Source organism: Belonocnema kinseyi, chromosome 8, assembly GCF_010883055.1.
Source record: "Belonocnema kinseyi isolate 2016_QV_RU_SX_M_011 chromosome 8, B_treatae_v1, whole genome shotgun sequence".
NCBI lineage: Eukaryota > Metazoa > Arthropoda > Insecta > Hymenoptera > Cynipidae > Belonocnema > Belonocnema kinseyi.
In genome coordinates this window covers 52,637,471-52,656,374 of record NC_046664.1, presented here as the reverse complement: position 1 = coordinate 52,656,374, position 18,904 = coordinate 52,637,471, and the positions used below count along the sequence as shown (strand labels likewise).

Sequence of the window (18,904 nt, the reverse complement as noted above, 5' to 3'; positions counted from 1 at the left end):
AGACGTCATTGCCTCTGTAAGTGCTTATTTTGAGGAACTTCCGAAAACGCACTTTTCTGAAGGATTAAAAAAACTTGAAAAGCGATTGGCCAAGTGTATAGATCTCCAAGGAGATTATGTTGAAAAATAAAAAAAAAATTACCCAACAAAAATTGTTTTTATACTTCATTCTAAGGACTTATTGAACTACCCTCGTAGCACCACATTAGCAGGCCAAATTTTCTATCCTGGCCCCGAATATTTCTCCGTCAATTTTTTACATAAAGGGTTAAAAATATTTTATAGTAGTTTGCGCATGCTTTTAATTAAATTTTGTAAGCATTTCCTTTCGTTGAAAACATTGATATGATTTGAAGATTAACTTAACAGAATAGGAGCCGTCCATAAACTATTTCCCTCTTTTTAAATAATTCTTTTTATTTCCTATTCTTGGATAAGAGTTAATTTTTTTCGGAACGTCTTATATTTTATTTTTATTTTTGAATTCATATCGTTTGATTAAAAATCATACTATTGGTTTGATAAATAATTTTTTTTTTTAATTTAGCGTTTTTGTTAAAAAGTCTCAAAAATTCAACCACTTACTTGAAAGATAAACTAATCTGAAAAAAATAATTTTTGGGGTCATTATTTATCTCTTTGGTTGAAAACTTTTTGGTTAAAAGTGTATATTTTCGGCGTGAAAATTCAAAAGTTTGGTAGAAAATTAAATCATTTGTTTAAAAATAAACTTTGTTTTAGAAAACTAATATTTTTAACCATTGGGTAAAAATTTAACAAATTATTTATAAATTCAACAATTTTATTACAAAATCATTTCTTTTGTGAAAAAATAATTTTTTATCTAAAAATGTAGCCATTCCACTTTTGCTTTAAAAAATTTATCTCATAAGTCGAAAATTAAACTATTGTGTAGGAAATAAACTATTTTGTTAAAAGTTTCTCTTTTTAAGTTGAAATTAAAGTCGCTGAAAATGCGGTTGGTCTCTCGATGTTGCAAATTAGTTTCTTAATTTGAATAGGAAATTAATCTTGATAATTGAACATTCGTTCTTTTTTTTGTAGAAAATTAGTTTATTTTTTAATCTGTAAATTTAACTATACCATTTTCTGTTAAAAAATTATCTTTCTTAGTTGAAAATTCAAATATTTCATCCAAAATTCATCTTTCTTGATTAAAAAGTAACTTTTTTCTGAAAGTATTGTTTTTTTCTGTTTAAAAGTCAACTTTCTTTTGATCGATTCAACTTTTCAGCTTAAAAACTAAATTATTGTATTAAAAATTTTTAAGTTCGTGTAAAAAATTATTCTTGTTTGTTAAAGAATTATCTATTGGGTTGAGGATTCCACTGTTTGGTTGGAAATTTCTCTTCTTTTTTAAAATAAAACTGGTTGATAATTCGTTTTTTTGATTATTGAAAATTATTTTTGTTAACTCAATTCATCTTTTATATTGAAAAAATTAAGTAATTGCCAAAAACTTCTATTAACTTGTTGCAAGTTGAATTTTTTTTTAAATATAATATATTTTTTCACCCTCGTATATTCGGTTCCATAAAGTGAAAAATTCGCAAAAAATGTATGGATATTTAAAAAAAAAATTAGTACCCAATTAAGAAATGCAATGTCGTCGATCTCAGCATAATTAGTATTATAATATTAGTTACAGATAGGCGGAGAATGCACGCCCTCGAGTACGATGGCCCTCATCCGACTATAACAAAGAAATCATTACGACTTTTCATTTTTCAATTATGCCACGCATTTACATACCATCTTTTTGGTTCATTATAAACAAAGAACTTATACAGAACTTCATAGAGAATATACAACATATGTATAAATTTATTTAATATTTCCATGGCCTACTCTTAAAATGTTCAGAGAAATCCCTTATTTTTACATTTTCCTGCTTGCAAACTTTTCATTAGTTCAGAAAATCATTTTTTTTGTAATACCCTAGTGGAAAACGTGACTTTGGGACTCTAGTGTGAAACAATAAAAGTGATCGATTCCACTAGCGATGATAAGTCCGTGTGATAAAACATACTTTTTCACACTTGTGATGGGAAAGTTTGGAAATATTAGAATTATAACCTCATAATAATGGGCTGGGGTCGAGTTGCGGCTCGGCCAGGAAAATACAGCGGGTGGTGCCTTTCCCCTCCATGCTACAACCTTCTCTGCTTCTCGTCGTTTAAGAGCTGAAGACGGGAGAAAAATTGTCACTAGTTGACTCAACTAGTTTAAATTTTTCCTTCTTTCTAAGCAGTTGTTAATTTGTGTGTGTGTGTGTGTGTCGTTCCAGTTTTTCCTTTCTTCTCCTTGCTGTCAATTTGTCTTTGTGTGTGTCGTTTCAGTGTTTTCTGCCTTCTTCTTGCTGTCAATTTGTGTTTGTGTGTGTGTCATTCTATTATTTCAGAAAAAAGTTGAGCTTAGTTTAAAGTAAAATAAATAGCTGAAATGTATGAGAGGGAAATATGTAGCTGATTTCAGTATTTATTTCACCTAATTGAGATAATGTTTGGTTAAATAATATTTCATTATTATTATGTATGAACTCTAGCTGAGAAATTAATTAGATTAGTTTATTTATATTCTAGTATTATATTGTTGATAATAAATATTTCCCATCAATTTTTAAACGCGCCTGCACAAAAAATTTGTTTTGAACATTTTGCTGCTAGCCCTAAGAGTGGCTAAAGTGTGAAGGAAAATTCAAGGGAAATGTCAGTCGACTATTCGACGGCGAACGACGAGAAGCGGAGAAGGCATTAGCATGGAGGGGGAAGGCACCGCCCGCTGTATTTTCCTGACCGAGCCGCAACTCGACCCCAGACATAACCAGGACTCTACTCGGGCGGAACAATAGGCCCCCCAAAGAGCAGGTCATGGGGCTTGATGCGAACAATGGAATACCTTCAAGCTCATATTTTCGTAGTTGCATCAATCGACCGTGGAATCGATTACTTTTGCTGTTTCGCGTCAGGCATGGAATCGCATTCTCCTTCGAGGTATGTAAAGAACAGTATATTGTGCTACGAGTGGGAAAAATGGTCGATTGTGTACGAGCACTCATTTGACGCGCGAGCGAAGCGAGTTCGGAAAGAATGCGGGTTTACAATTAACCATTATTCACGAAGATGAGTCACAAATGTAAATTGACTCTGGTGCCAAGTGCCCCCGTGTGTAGCAGATGGCGCCACATGATAGCATGTTCAGTCAGACATTCATCATAGAGTATCACTTTCTCCTATTGTTCCACGTACTTTTAACCAATTATTAGGATATTTTCCCTTACTAGTAGAAAAAACTTGCTACTTTTCAATGCTCACGTCAACGATTGAGAAATTGTATATTTTGGTCAGTATTTTCCAGACAACGTCATAGTTCCCCCATATCCCATCGTACCCCTCTTCATACCTTTTATTAGCCTAACACCTTTTTATTTAGCGGCCCCCATCCCTACATTAATTTCTGTAATAGTTTCTTCTTATCCATTATACTTCTCTACCCTCTTGCCTCTATGATCATTATCTCTGAACGCGTATATCATCACTACTATATTACACCTTATTTCTTACAACCTCTATTCTTTTACTCCCCGCTCTTTAACCCCGATCACCCTTTTTATGCTCTCAACACTCTCCCTTTTCCTTTCCCGTTTCCTTTCTACGGATCTAAATTATTGGCCACTGTTTTAGATATTAAAAATATTTAATACTTTAAATGTTTACTATCTTCTCCTACCAATGGAGTTTCTTTCTATGCTTTTAACATGTTGAAGTTTCATTTAAAGAAAATCAACTTCCACTTCTATGTGTCACGTTATATTTTGAACGCTTCTTTATAGGGTTTCGTAGCCCTGGACAGAAACACTTATAGTTTCGATCGCATGTCCATCTGTCGTAATTTTTTTGAAAAAGGAGTAATGAGGGGAAGGGAGGGAAAATAATGGTAGGGGATGTGGGGGGAAGTTATGGGATGAGAAGTAGGGTAAGCAAGAGAAAATGTGGGAAAATCATCGGAGGTACAGTAGAAAATAAAGGTTGGGAAGTAGGAAAAGTGATGGGAAGTGAGGGAGTTAAGAAGTAGGGAAAGTGAAGGGAAATTCACGTGGGGAAGTAGGAAAAGTGATGGAAAATAAGGGTGTTGAAAAGTGGGTAAATTGAAGGGAAATTAAGTTGGGGAAGTAAGGAAAGTGATGAAAAATAAGGGCGTTGAAAAGTAAGGTCAGGTGGGGGGGGGTGGAGTCAGGGGAGTGACGGAAAATAAGAGAATTCGAAGTGGGGAATTTATGGAGAGAGAAATCAAGGAAAATAAGTGTGTGTGTATATGTAGTGGAAGCGATTTAAAGTGGCGAAAGTGTGAGGAAATTCGGAAGAAAATGAAAGTGGGGGAAGGGGAAGTAGGGAGAATGAGGTTGTGAGAAATTGAATAAAGTGAAATGAAGTGAGGGTAGACAAAATGTAGGAAGTGAGGGAAAATAATGGGGAGGGGGAGTACCGGAAGCGAAGGAAATTCAGGGGATTTGAAGTAGAAGAAGTGACAGATGGGGCAGTAATAGAAATTAGGGGCATAAAATTATGTGAAATTAGTGCTGATAAGCGGTGGCGGAGTAGGGAAGTGTAGAAAATCAGACAAAGTGTAAGTAGTGGAAATGGCAGAGGGGAATGAGGGTAGAAATATATATTCTTTGTATGAATTATCCAGTTGCTTAAACTTTTATATAAACATATTTTGTACCCTTTAATCATTTTAGAAAACCGGATGAAATTTTGTTATTTTGGAAATCTTTAAATTTTTTGAGAGAAATTAAAAATGCGAGAACTTTTTGCTTTTTCGAAAAATAATCCATTTTAAAAAAATTTTCTGTCAGTTTTTAAGAATCCGCGTATAATCTGCGAAAGATTGTAACAAATCCCAAAAAACTTTTTTTTTGATACAATACAATACAGGTGTTACTACACTTTTACCATAAGTTGGATTTCCCTGTTTAATGTAAAATGAAATGTTGCACACTTTTATTTTTCCTATGTTTTTATAATTGTTTCGTATTATAGATAAAACTAAATAACAAAAATTCTTCATCTTTCATAGTTTTACAACATTAAAAAAATTGTCGCTATTATATAAAGTTTATATGATCGGAATATTTTGTGAACAAATCATTTTTTGTTCACAAAATATTCCGATCATGTAAACTTTATATAATAGCGACAATTTTTTTAATGTTGTAAAACTATGAAAGATGAAGAATTGACTTGTTGAGGAGTTAAGGATTGTACAAATATTTTAAACATTCCGAAAAGATTTAAAAAATCTTAACAGACTTCAGAACATTTCAGAAGCTATCAAAATGATTTCAAAATATTTCGAAGATTTTTGAAAGATTTCAAAATTTGTATGAAAATATTTTAAGGATTTCACAAAGATATTAAGAATTTCTCAATGGTTTGAACGATAACAAGCAATTTAAATTTTTTCAAATATTTTGAAAGATTTCACAAAAATTTCAGAGATTTAAAAGATTTCAAATCTTATTTACTCGACTTTGCACAGAAAAATTCTACGGACACTACGAGGGGTTGGCCACTCGATCTTTAAATGTACAACAAATTTCAAGGTTTTTAAGATTTTCAAAGATATAACAAATATTTCAAAAGATTTCACGAAGATTGCTTGGATTTTGGAAGAATTTTTAGGATTTCGCAACGATTTCAAAAGATTTTTAGGTTATTTAAGAATATTTAACAAAGATTTTAAACACTTCACGAAGGCTTTAACACCAGATTTCAAGAGTGGTCAAGTCTTCTGAAAATCCTATAAACCTTCCTTTCTACAATATCTTATATGACAACCGTTCCTACTCACACTTTTATATTTCGATTCTATGAAAAAGCGCAAATTTTTATTCTATTTTATGATGCAAACAACAAAAAGAGTCAAATAATAATAATTATGATTTTATTTTTAAAATAGATGTTACAAAATTCCGATTACTACTAGCACAAATCTCAAATGTCTCAGACCTCAAACCCACTTTTCAGCCATTTTTCCATATTTCAAGTCTTGAACGATTTTAAAAGATTTCACAAAGATTCAAAGGATTATAAAAGACTTTCCGAAAATTTCAAAACTTTTAAAAGATTTCAAAATATTTCCAAAAGTATCACAACAAAGTCAAATGTTCAGAAAAATTCGAAATTTTTAAAATATTTTACAAAAATGCCAAGGATTTCACAATAATTCATAAGATTTAATCGATTGGAAAGATAAAAATTATTTCTTTAATTAAAATTAAAATAATTCTTTAAATGAAAAATTAATAAATTCTTAACAAATTGGGTCCTCCCTTAGCCAGTCCTTGAAAAAGCGAAAACTTTAGTTCAGCTTTGGAATGCAAAAAACAAGGTTTTTATTTTTCAAAATCAGATAAAAAGAAAATTCCCACGACCACCAGTCCCAAATGTTCAAGACCTTAAATTAACTTTCAGCAATTGTTTTTAGATTTTAAGATCACAAAGATTAATTTTTTTTTAATTTAGAAATATATAAAACAAATTTCAAAAGATTTCAAAAGGTTTGAGAAAATATCTCAAATATTTCACAAAGGTTTCAAAAATTTCAGAAAGAATCGAAATATTTAAAAATTTTCACGAAGATTTCAAGAATTTCTCGATAATTTGTCAGATTTTTTCAAAAGATTTCAGAAGATTTTACAATGATTTTGCAAAGATTTCAAGATTGATCAACTTCTCAGAAAATTCTGTCCCCCTCAACCCGTCTTCAATAAAGCGCCTAATTTGATTCTGTTTTGAGATTAACAAAAAAAAAAAACAATATACGAAAACAGATAAACCCAATTTCCAGAAATATTTAAAGATTTCAAGATTTCAAACATTTTCATATGGTTGCACGAAGATTTCAAAGGTTGCACACATACTTCAATTATTTCAAATATTTCAGAAAGATTTTTAAAAAAATTCAATAATGTCAAGGTTGTCACCATTATTTCAAATATTTCAAATATTTCAATTATTTCAAAAGGTTTCAAAAGATTTAAGATTTTTTTTAAAGGGTTTCACAAAGATTTTTAACGCTTTGAAAAGACTTTCATACCAGATTTCAAGATTAATATACCCCTCAGTAAATCCAGTCCCCCGTCAGCCAGTCCTCACAGAAGCGATAATTTCGTCCTGATTGGAGATACAGTAAGTGAGACCCGTAAACAAATGAAAACGAAGATTTTTATTATTTTTAATTATATGCAATAAATATCCAATGACCACCAAATTCAATCCCAAATATCTCGTAACTCAAATTCACGTTTCAGCAATGTCGCCAGATTTTAAGATTTGAATAATTTCACAAAGACTTAAAAGAATTACAACAAGATTTCTAAGATATCAAATGATTTCAAAGATTTCAAAAAATTTCAAAAGATATCATAAAGATTTCGAAAGACTTCAAAATATTTCAGAAGACATCATAAATATTTGACGAAGGTCAAAAACAATTTAGAAGGTTAAAATATTTCAATAATTTAGAAAGATTTCACAACGATTTGAAAACAATTATAGATTCCAAACATTTGAAGGGATTTCACAAATATTTCAAAAGATTGCACAAAGATTTCGAAGATTTTAGAAAGAGTTAAATGTTTTCTAAGATTTCAAGAATTTTGCAATGATATAAAAAATTGACATAGATTTTAACAAAATTTCTATAATCATCAGCATCAGTCCCAAATCTCTCAGTCCTCAGAATAACTTCTCAGAAATTTTCTTAGATGTTAAGACTTTGAAATTAGGATATATTCAAAAAGATATTAAGGATTTCAAGGATTTCGTGATTTCAAAAATTTCACTGAGATTTCAAATATTTCAAGGGTTTCAACCAAATTCAAGTCATCGTCAGCATCAGTCCCAAATCTCTTTGTTATGAAAACTACTAATTATACATTTTTTTAGATATGAAGATTTCGAAGATTTCAAAAGATTTCACAAAGTTGTCAAAAGATTATTTTAAAAATTTCAAAGATTTTAAGGATATCACTATGATTCAAAAAAGTTCACAAGACTTTAAAAGATTTAAAAAAGCCCTCCCATTACCAGCATTAGTCCCAAATATCTTGATCCTCTAACCAACTGTCCAGCAAATTTTTTCAAGGTCCTATAAACTAATTTTCAGCAATGTTTCCAGATTTCAAAATTTCAATGATTTCAAAAGATTTAACAAAGACTTCAAGAGATTTCACACATTTTTTAAAGATTTTAGAGTGATAAGCTTTCATAAGATATCAGAAATTTTCTAAAGATTAACCAAAATTCTTGCAGCACTAGTCCCAAATCTTTTTTTCTTCAAACCCAGCTTCCAGAAGCGATTCCAGATTTCAAGAATTCAAAGATTTGCAAAGATTTTAGAAGATTTTAAAAATTTTAGACTATGATTTCAAAGATTTTATATAGAGTTAAAATATTTCAAAGACTTCAAGGATTTTACCATGATTTCAAAAATTCAACTCAGATTGCAAAGATTTCAAAGATTTCAACCAAATTTTTATCATTGTCAGTATCAGTGCCAATTCTCTTGATGTTTAAACCCACTAGTCCTCGACAATTTTCCTATATATCAAGATTTAAAAAATTTTAATATATTTTAAAAGCTCTCACAACGATTTCAAAAGATTTTACAAGGATTTCATGAGGATTTAAAAAACGTCGCAAAGGCGTTCAGATCAAGTTTCAAGGGTAATTAACTTCTTGGAAATCCCCACCCCTCCAACGGTCCTCAAAGCAGGCCCCAAATTTGTTTTTTTCAGATGGAACAAAACCAGGCATAAAAAAACTTGAATGAAAGGTGATTTAAAAAGGTGTCAAAAGATTAGCTGAAAAATTTCAAAGATTTGAAGGATTTCGCTATAATTTTAAAAGTTTCACAATGCTTTAAGATTTGAAAAAATCCTCTCATGACCATCAACAGTCCCAAATCTCTTCGTCCTCAAACCGATTTTGGAGAAAATTCCCTGGATTTGTAGATGTCGAAGGATTTCACAAAGATACCAAAAAGATTTCTCAAAGTTTTTTAAGATTTAAAAAAATTTTGCCTTGACAATTCCTTGAGATCTCTTGTTTCTCAAACCCACTTTCCAGCAAATTTTTTCATATTTCAAAATTTTTTGGTTTCGAATAGATTTCAAAACATAACACAAATTTTAAAAAATCAAAGATTCTAAAAGACTTTACAAACTTTTAGAATACATCAAATATTTCACAATGATTTCAAAAATTCCAATTAGATTTCAAAGATTTCAAAAATTCAACAAAATTCCCGTTGTAGCCAGCACCAATTCCAAATCTCTCGGACCTCAAAAATATTTTTCATCAATGTTCCAGGATTTTAAGATTTCGAAGATTTCACAAGGATTTCAAAAGATTGCACAAACTTTTTCAAGATTTTAGAAAGTTGTACAAAATTTAATCATTTCAAGAATTTTAAACATTTCTTAATGATTTCAGAACAAAATTCCCACCATTGGCAGTACCAATTCCAATTCTCTTGGTCATCAAACCCACTTTTGAACAATGTTCCCAGAGTTCAAGATTTCGATATGTCAAAATTTTTAATTGATTTTAAATAAATGTTTTAAAAAGTTTCAAAAATTTCGAAAGATTTTAAAGATTTTATAACATATCACAAAGATTTGAAAGAATTTCAATAGAATTCTTGTCATCACCATCACTAGTCCCAAATCTTTGGTTTTCAAACTCAGTTTCTAGCAGCTTCGCCAGATTTAAAGATTTTAACGATCTGAAAAAATTCCACAATGATTTCAAAACATTAAACTACGATTTCAATAATTTTATAAGGAGTTTAAAAATTGCAAAGATTTCAAGGATTTTAAAAATTCTATTTAGATTATAAAGCGCCAAATTTTGCTCTTTGTGCAGAATGAGATGCAATAAAATTCCCATGAGTACCAGTACCAGTCCAAAATCTTTCGGACATCAAACCCACTTTCCACCAATTTTCCCGTATTTTAAGATTTCCAAGAATTCCAAAGATGTCAAAAGATTTCAGAAGATTTCAATATATCTCAGATAAATTTGAAAGATTTCCAAATGTTTCAGAAGATATCATAAAAATTCTAAATATTTCAGGAAGAATGCACAAATTTTAATGATTTCCAACAGATTTAAAGGATTTCACAATAATTTAGAGGATTTCAAAGATTTCTAAAGAGTTTGCAAGAATTTCACAAAAAATCAAACCCACTTTTCAGAAACTTCCCCAGATCTCAATATTTCAGAGATTTCAAAGGATTTCGAAAGATGAAAAAAAAATTCTTGCAAAAATTCGAAAGATTTCAAAAGACTTCTACATGTTTTAGAATATGTTATTAAGAATCTTAAGGTTTCCGAAAGAGCTCAATTTGTTTAAGATTTCAATAAGACTTAAAGGATTTCACAATCATTTGAAATACTTCAAAGATTTCAAAAGTTTTAACAAGAGTTCACAAGGATTTTACAAAGATTTCAAAAACTTCGCGAAGGCTTTCAAATTAAATTTCAAGAGCAATTAGTTGCTCCGAAAAGTCGGTCTCGCAAGATTTCAAAATTTCAAAGGTTTCGCAAGATGTCAAAAAGATTTTAATAGAACTTACAAAAAATTGATAAATTTCAAAGATATACAAAATTTTCAGAAGATATAATTAAGGTTTTAAAAATTTTAGGAAGAGTTACCTAATTTGAAGGATGTAAAAGATTTTACAATGATTTGGAAGATTTCAAAGATTTCAAAAGATTTCATAAGAGTTCACAAGATTTTCACAAAGATTTCCAACACTTCTCGAAGGCTTTCACATCAGGTTCTAAGAGTAATCAATCCCTCAGAAAATCCGGTCCCCCTTCAACCGGTCCTCAAAAAAGCGCCAAATGTTGTTCTATTTTAAGTTGTAAAAAAACAAGATATAAAAACAAATGAAAATCCAAATCTTCATTGTTCAAAATGATATCCAACAAAGTTCCCATGACTACGACCACCAGTCCCAAACCTCTCGGACATCAAACCCACTTTCCAGCTAATTTTCCCACCCTCTCCAATGCATTAGTTCTTCCTCTTGTGCGGTCCTTCTGCATTAGATCCTCCTTGCTACAGAAACCGACAGGAAAAGGGGTAAAAGATTCAGCGGGCCATTTGACCCTCCTAAAAGACAGTTCCTTGACGCTCGTTGCCGGTCATTCGCAAATGGGCTATACATTCGATATTGGTGTACGATGCACGTATACGGGTGGTCTCTCTCTCTCTCTCTCTCTTGTCGGTCCCTACATGCGAATGCGTAAGATACAGAAGAGTGAAGAGGAGGAGGTCTCCTCCTCAACATACATATATGCGGTGAGGGACGCGCGCCTCCTGACTCAGTGCTTGACAGGCCAGCAAGCTCTTAGCATCTCTCGCTTCTGGTGGTGGCAACACTGACTACACGCGCCCACGAATCGTACGTCGATCTCTTAGTCCTCGGTCACTTCTCCTCAGATACGGGGCAGCGATTCGACCACCTGAAGCTCACTTGGCTCGTGTCAATCTTCCTCAGCGCTAAGGAATCAGTAGACCCCATATCAAAAGAAAGTAAAGTAAACGAAAGACTTTCCTCAATTGAACCCTGACACATCCGCAAAGGGATGATGCCCTAAAAAAAAGAATTTCTTCATTAACACGAAGGAACCTGAAAGAAACCTGCGAGAAGAAATTTCCAGAAGACACGATGACTGACAGAAAGTGCACGGACTGGTGCACGCACTGGTCCGATCGCTATCAGTACCTTATCTCAATTTGATACCACTTAAGACAATTTGTAGTTTGTATTTTTATTTTTACACCCCTTTTTTCTCCTGTCCCTTCTATCATTTCTAATAAAAAATAGATGAATTGAGTAGCGATAAAAGAGAAGGGGGTTTGAACAATTTGAACTGTATTCATGTATGGGAAGATGTGATTCGCGTCCTCGCTCATGAAGAATAATCGGGTGTCGTGCCGGTATCTGAGTGTATCCAAAGCCGGGTGCGGAAATTTGTTACGTTCGACGAGTGTGGTGGTGCAGCGGAAGGAGAGGAAACGCGAGAAAAGGAAGACCCGTAGAAAGTGGACCAAAAGGAGAAGTTCGAGTGGTGTGTATGTGTTATTGCAGAAGAGGGACTCACCAGAGTGTAAATCGGGCAGGGACCAGATTTTTCAGAGTTCAAATTCGAGAAAGAAAGACTGACAGGATGCAAACGGAGTAAGGAGAGATTCAAGTATACGGAAATAAAAAGACTGCTCTAGAGACGGGTAACTGTAGAGATAGAACCAGAAAAAGTCCCGAGAAGAGGGAAAACAATGTGGTACCAGCAATCTAAAGTTTACTAAGTAACATTTACTTAGTGGAAATTCATTAGCAGGATTTTCGAACAATTGAAAACCTTGAGGTATCATTCCATAAGGAGGAGGAGTCTAGAATCTCGAATTTGGAATTTGAGCTTTTGTTTGTTAAAGAAGGATTGAGGATGATGGCCTCCGATTTGTAGTAGCGGGGAGGAATCTTTCTCCAAATCAGCGAGCTTGAGGAAAAATGATCACGAGGGTGCTGCTGCTCTCGCTGGTCCTGCTAGGGGCCTTCGATGCCCCAAATATTGAGGGAAAGATGAGCAAGAAAATGGTCCAAGCTAGCAGTGGATGCAATGCTTGTAGGATGCATGAGGAGATTAGGGCCTTGAGTCTCGAGGCGATAAAGGAGCAAATCCTCAATAAATTGGGCCTAAAACAAGCCCCGAATATGACTGGTAGGGCTCTGCCGAGGATCCCTCCAATAGATAAATTGATGGACATGTATGGGGTGCAGGCGGATCAACCACTAGAGCCGGGAATTACCCATCATGAAGAGATCGACGAGTATGCGGCTAAAACGGAAAGCGTCTTCGCCTTGGCACAACCTCGTAAGTTCACAACTAATTTTGTCAGCACGAATTTTCTCTTGAAGTTCAGGGCTGCTTTCTTACTATCAATTATATCTTTCAAAGTGTTCATTTTCTTTTTATTTGTTTGTTTTTTATACATCTGTTTACCCTTCTGGTTATACATGGATGGATTTCATTTTTTTAATAAATAATGATTTCATCTGATGTGATTGTGATATCAGATTTGCTTGTTCTGAAAAGTTATTGAGGAAGAGAAAATGTCCTAAGATAAGCAAGATAAGTGTCTTATCATTTTCAAGTTCAGGGCTACTTAAAAAATTTAATTATCTCTTTCTGTTTATTCCCAAATTAAAAATTTTCTTTTTAGAATTGTTAGATTGGTTTTAAATTATGTAAAACAATTATAGGGAACTTGAAAGCTTCCAAAAAATATCACGAAGAAATTAGACATTTTAAAATGAAAATTTATCATTTTGACGTTAAGGACTACTTTCTTCATACCCACTCTATTTTAAAGCAATACTTATCTTAGCAATACTCAAATAATTATTTTTGTGAAGCCGATCGGTTTGTAAGAAGAACATTTATTTTTTACTAAATAATCTTTTTTTATTCGAAAATTTTGAAGGAGAGAAATATTCGGAGCAAAGTTATTATTCAAAATATAAAAAATCTTGAATCCAGAGGTACTTCCTGATTTCATAAAATTTATTTACATAATTAACATTCTTCCTTAGTAATAAAAATAATTTAAAAAACTAAAGCATTACAGTCTAATGAAATATAAGTAACGTTTACTTTTATCTTATCTTACATATAAATAAATGCAATTTCTGATAACATAATCTAACAATACAATTAAGAGTGGTTATGCAAAAATAAGAAGCCCCAGAGTCATTCAATTTTATTTCATTTTAGGAATGATTACCAAATTGAACATATCTTAATAATAATTATATATTTTACAATACCTTAATGTCGGTTATTTCGAGAAAATTTATTAAGTGGTTATAACACCTCCTTCAAAAATAAAAATGAGAGATATGCTACAGTTGTTTTTATTTCGATAATTTTTTAAAATGCAGCCTTAAACATTTTTTCTATTTATAATATATATTCCCCAGAGTGAGACTATCCAATTTTCTTTGAAAATGTTTTTTTTCTTCAAATTTTCAAGTTGAATATATAAAAAAATCCTTAAAAGATACTTACAATTAGGAAAATCTTGGAATAGCATATGCTTAAATATTACTATTAATAATATTTTTTTTTAATAACTGTTTTGACATACGACATGTCTGACTGGAAGCACCGCTAATTACCGTCATGGTTATTCAAAAAATATATATATTTTTTCTGCGTCTGGCCTTAAAATCGATATTTGGATATTAATTTAATCCCCATAAACAATAGTTTTTCTATATTTGAATTTCAAGAGAAACACGTGGGGTCACTTAGCGACCCCGCATGGTAATTTTTATTAAAGAAGATCGCTTGGTGATCCAGGGGTTAATTAGATGGACACGTGACTCAATAAATGTTATTGATAGGAAACAGAGAATAGATTAGGGGGTGGAATATGCGAAATTTCAAATTTTCAAATTATATATAAATCCGAAGTGTAACATACATTTAGTTTAGTCTAAAACCTTCCTGGGAGTATTTGGAGTAAAAAATGTTTATTTATAAGTTTTTATTTATTTATAAAATTTATAATATGAATTATAGTATGATATTATTAAATTTATATATTATTTATTTATAAGTGAATTTAAATTTGCGTTTGCGTTTTTTTTCAGTTTTTTTTCAACCTTTCAACTTCTAGGATATGCAAAGTAGCACAAAAGTTTAATTTATATTTTTATATTTATAATTGCAGAACGTCATTCCTAAGAATCTAAAATAATTTTAATCATTTTTGCGAAATTATAAGTATTTAGAATTGTTGGTTTCTCAAAAAAATTGCCTTAAACCTTAATGACTTTTGTCCTAATTGAGATCATCAATCTGTCGGAGAATTAAGAAAAAATATTAAAAATGATCGAAATGGCAGCGGTTTTTATGAAAATTCAAAAACCGGTTCCAATTAGGATATCTGATATCGCTCGCGAGAAAATGTAAAAAATGTAAAATTATTCGGCCCGCATAAAACTTACTCAATGCCTTCTTTTTATAAGAACTAATTAAAAAATATTACAAAAAAATGAATTTTCCATCAAAATGAACTTTCTATGTTTCGAAAATTTATCCAGAAAGATAGAGTCGAATTTGATATAATACGCCACCTTCTATATTTTCTACAGTATTCATTTCATTCGTTCTTATATCTTTTTTTAGAAAATTGGAATTGTTAGGTTTTTTTTGCTAAAAATGCCAGCTGTTATTCAAGAATATAAATGGTATTTTTTGTGTAACATTTTAATATGAACAAACTTTTTCTTAAAATTTTGTCGAATCTTTCATTGTTTCCAAAAAATTAAAAAATTCAGATTTTGTAGAAATAAGTTTTTGCGCCCAACAAAATTGTTTGGCCCGTATAAATTTAATAGTATGCCTCTCTTACAGATGTCAATATTTAACAAAAAAAATGGCAAACAAATGAAAAGAGAAACTTGACTTTCATTTTTTCAGAAAAACCAAATCCATTTTGTTTCGTTTCTTCTGAATTTTGAAATAAAACAATAATTAACATTACCAGAGTCAGGGAAGAAAACATAATTATCTTAATATCTGAATCAGGAAGTCAAAATGTATATTTTTTCAAACAACCCTAAAATTTTGAATACTCATATCTTCCCGAAAATAATTTTTTTTCTCAAAACGGCGAAATCGTGTAGTCTTATTTCCTTTGCAAAACAACATTTAAAAAAATAATAAAAAGTGTGCAAAATCAGAAATTTTTTCAGGAGGTGTATGAGGAAAATCAACAGGGTGGTTTCCAAACTCAGACATCACTTTTCCAATGAATGTATCGCACATTTCGTAAAAGTCGTATTTCGTTTAAGCCAACAGAATTTTTTTTGCGTCTTGTTCACAATTTTTAATTTTATGTTCAAATTTAAGGTTTTTCTAACGGCGCTGATTGAAAGACCTGGTGAAAAGAGAAAAATATTAAAATTTTAATATGAGCAAAGTTTTTCTTAAAATTTTGTCGAAGCTTTCATTGTTTCCAATGTTAAAAAGGTCGAATTAACAGATCCAAAATGGTTCCGATGTTAAAAGGGTCCTGGGTTAATTTTTTATAGTTTTTTCATCTCAATATCAAATGTGGGAATCAGAAATTATATTGTTTAAAAAAAACTTGTAGTGAAAATTATTAGCGGGAATATCACAAAAAGACTTCTACGCTAATACCGTATTTTAAAGGTAATCAAATGTTCCTAAATATACTTAGACTTCTATAAAAATATTTTAATTTAAAAAAACTGTCCATAGAAGGTGTTTATCATAACCTAGCATATCATTATCAAAATTTTTATTATAAGCTAATTGCGTATTGACTTGAATTGTCGAGAATTCCTGTGAACTTTCATGTCACGTGATTTTACTTTAAATGAGTGTTTTCACGGTTTGAATTTTTTAAAATACTTTTTTCTTAAACAAGGCGATTACAGGGGTAGAATATGACATCACGTATTGAGAATATAAATTTGAATGACAATCTTTTGAAATACTTACACACATTAAAATAAGTGATTTTATTTCACAAGTATCTGAATAAAAATTTGTTATGAAAAATCCATATTTTTTATTGAAAAGTTAACTACTGGGTTAAAAATTAAACTACTTTGTTAAAAATTCATTGCATTGCTTGAAGGTTAAACTATTTTCTTGAAATTATTATTGTTTAACTTAGAACACAACTATTTCATTATTAATTATAAATTGATCGTTTTTAGTTAAAAATTCAACAATCTGGTTGAAAATGTATGTAAAGTGTTGTAAATTCTTCTTTTTGGCAGAGAATGAACCATCTTCATTGAAAGTGTAACTGCTTGTATGAAAGTTGAAATACCTTTTCAACAATTTCGTTCATCCATCTCTTTGATTTAAAATGTAACTAATGAGTTGAAAATGCATTTTTCTGGTTAAAAATTTAACTATTCCTTTATTGGTTGAAAATTGGTAGCTTTTAGTGGAAAATTCAAAAATTTTGTTAAAAATGTATGCGTTTTGTTGTAAACTCGTTTTTTTGTATAAGATGAATTTTTCATTGTTAAAAATTAATTTTTTAAATTGAAACTTAAACCAGTCCATTATTGCTTAAAAAAATCGCTGTTAGTTCAAAATTGAAACAATTGGGTTGAAAATGTATGTATTTCGTTGTCAAGTCGTCTCTTTCGGCAGAACATTAATCTTCTTATAAATTCGTTTTTATTTAGGTCAAAAATTAAAATTTTTATTTGAAAATTTATCCATTATATGTATTCATCATTTTTGTTGAAAATTCCAATATTTTAATAAAAATTTTAATACTTTCTCATAAATTTAATTTTGTGAAAAAATGAATAAATTTAGTAAATATTGGTATTTTTAGATTAAAAATTCAACTGCCTTATAAAAATCACGATTTTTGGCTTAAAAAATCAACTATTTGATCGAAAACGTAACAGTTTTTTGTTCTGAAGTTTAATCTTTTTTGTTTAAAAATTTGACTATTTTGTTTAAATGTATGGATTTAAGTTGAAAGTTCCCTATTAGGTTGTTGATTCAAGCATTGTTTTGCAAATACGTACCTTATGCTTGAAATTTCAATTTTTTGTTGTATATGCAACTATTTAGTTGCTAATTTTTGTTGGTAAAAATTCAACCTTTTTGTTCAAAATTCATCTTTTTAGGTCAAAAACATAACTATTTGTTTACAGATTCAACTATTTTATTGAAAATTCAACTATCTTGTTACAACCTTTTTTTCGAAAATTGAACTGCTTTGTTGATAATTCTAAAAAATTCATCTTTTTCACTTTTAAGATTTGTTATTTGGCTGATCCAATTAAATATTTTGGTTGTTTCAACCAAATCTTTTGGTAGATGAAGTATTTGTTCAATTCAAAAATAAACTGTTGTTGGGTCATTTAAATATTTTGTTGAGTTAACCAAAATTTTTTTGATTTAACCAAATTTCTACGTGTATCCAATAGTAGATAGGTAACCAAAGTTATAATCTAAGATTCCTGCTACGGACAAGTTACTCTCATCCAGAACATTCTAGAAACTTAGCACGGACATGAACCACTTCAGCTGCCGAATGTTCTCAGTGTCGGTAAGGTAGTAATCTTGTATAAAGTAGTTTTTGAAGAACCCCAAAATTTAAAATTATTCGAAAAAATAAAATTGCGACAGAACCTCACTCTAGTGTCCTTCTTGATTAGTAGTAGATAAGGGGGGAGAGTTCTAATCCAAGATTCCTGTTACCAACATGTTACCCTCATTTAGAAAATTCTAGAAACTTAGCACGGACATGCACCACTTCAGCTAGAAAATTTTCTTGTTTTCGTTAAAATAGGAATCTTGAATGACGTAATTTTTGAACGGCTCTAAAATCGCATTTGATTTTAAAAAATAAAATTGCGAATCAAACCTACTGTAGACTCCCTCTTGATTGGTTGATCTTGCGTTATCGAACTCGCCGCGCCGCCTCTAAAGCTCTGGTATGAAATGAGCTCGGAGGACGTCAAAAATGCGATTAGCAACCTAGTATCAATTTAGTCAAGGGTTATCGCCATCGAATGACCTAGCCACATTCTCTAGACACCAGTTCAGCCAGTGCAAGGGGGATCCTTGGAATCTGCTGGAGTACGAATTTTTCTTTCCTCCTGTTTGAATCACTCTTGTCTTCTCTTTGTCTTTCAGCCCTGCCTGCGACCCTCCCTCTTTTTCTATTTCTTTCTCCTTCTCTTCCTCTTTCTCCGTTGTCCACAGCTTTTCTCTCTTTCTTTCTATCTCTT

The 18,904-nt window shown here is 31.1% G+C and overlaps 1 protein-coding gene across 1 annotated transcript in view; it reads left to right on the top strand.

Annotated features, from left to right (window-relative positions):
* Positions 1 to 12,513: 12,513 nt before the first annotated feature.
* LOC117179000 (growth/differentiation factor 8) overlaps positions 12,514 to 18,904 on the top strand; it is a 63,730-nt gene continuing 57,339 nt past the window's right edge. Inside the window, exon 1 of the mRNA XM_033370610.1 lies at positions 12,514 to 12,974. Coding sequence (XP_033226501.1) covers positions 12,611 to 12,974 — 364 coding nt within the window. The 5' untranslated portion in view covers positions 12,514 to 12,610. The remainder of the gene's footprint in view (positions 12,975 to 18,904) is intronic.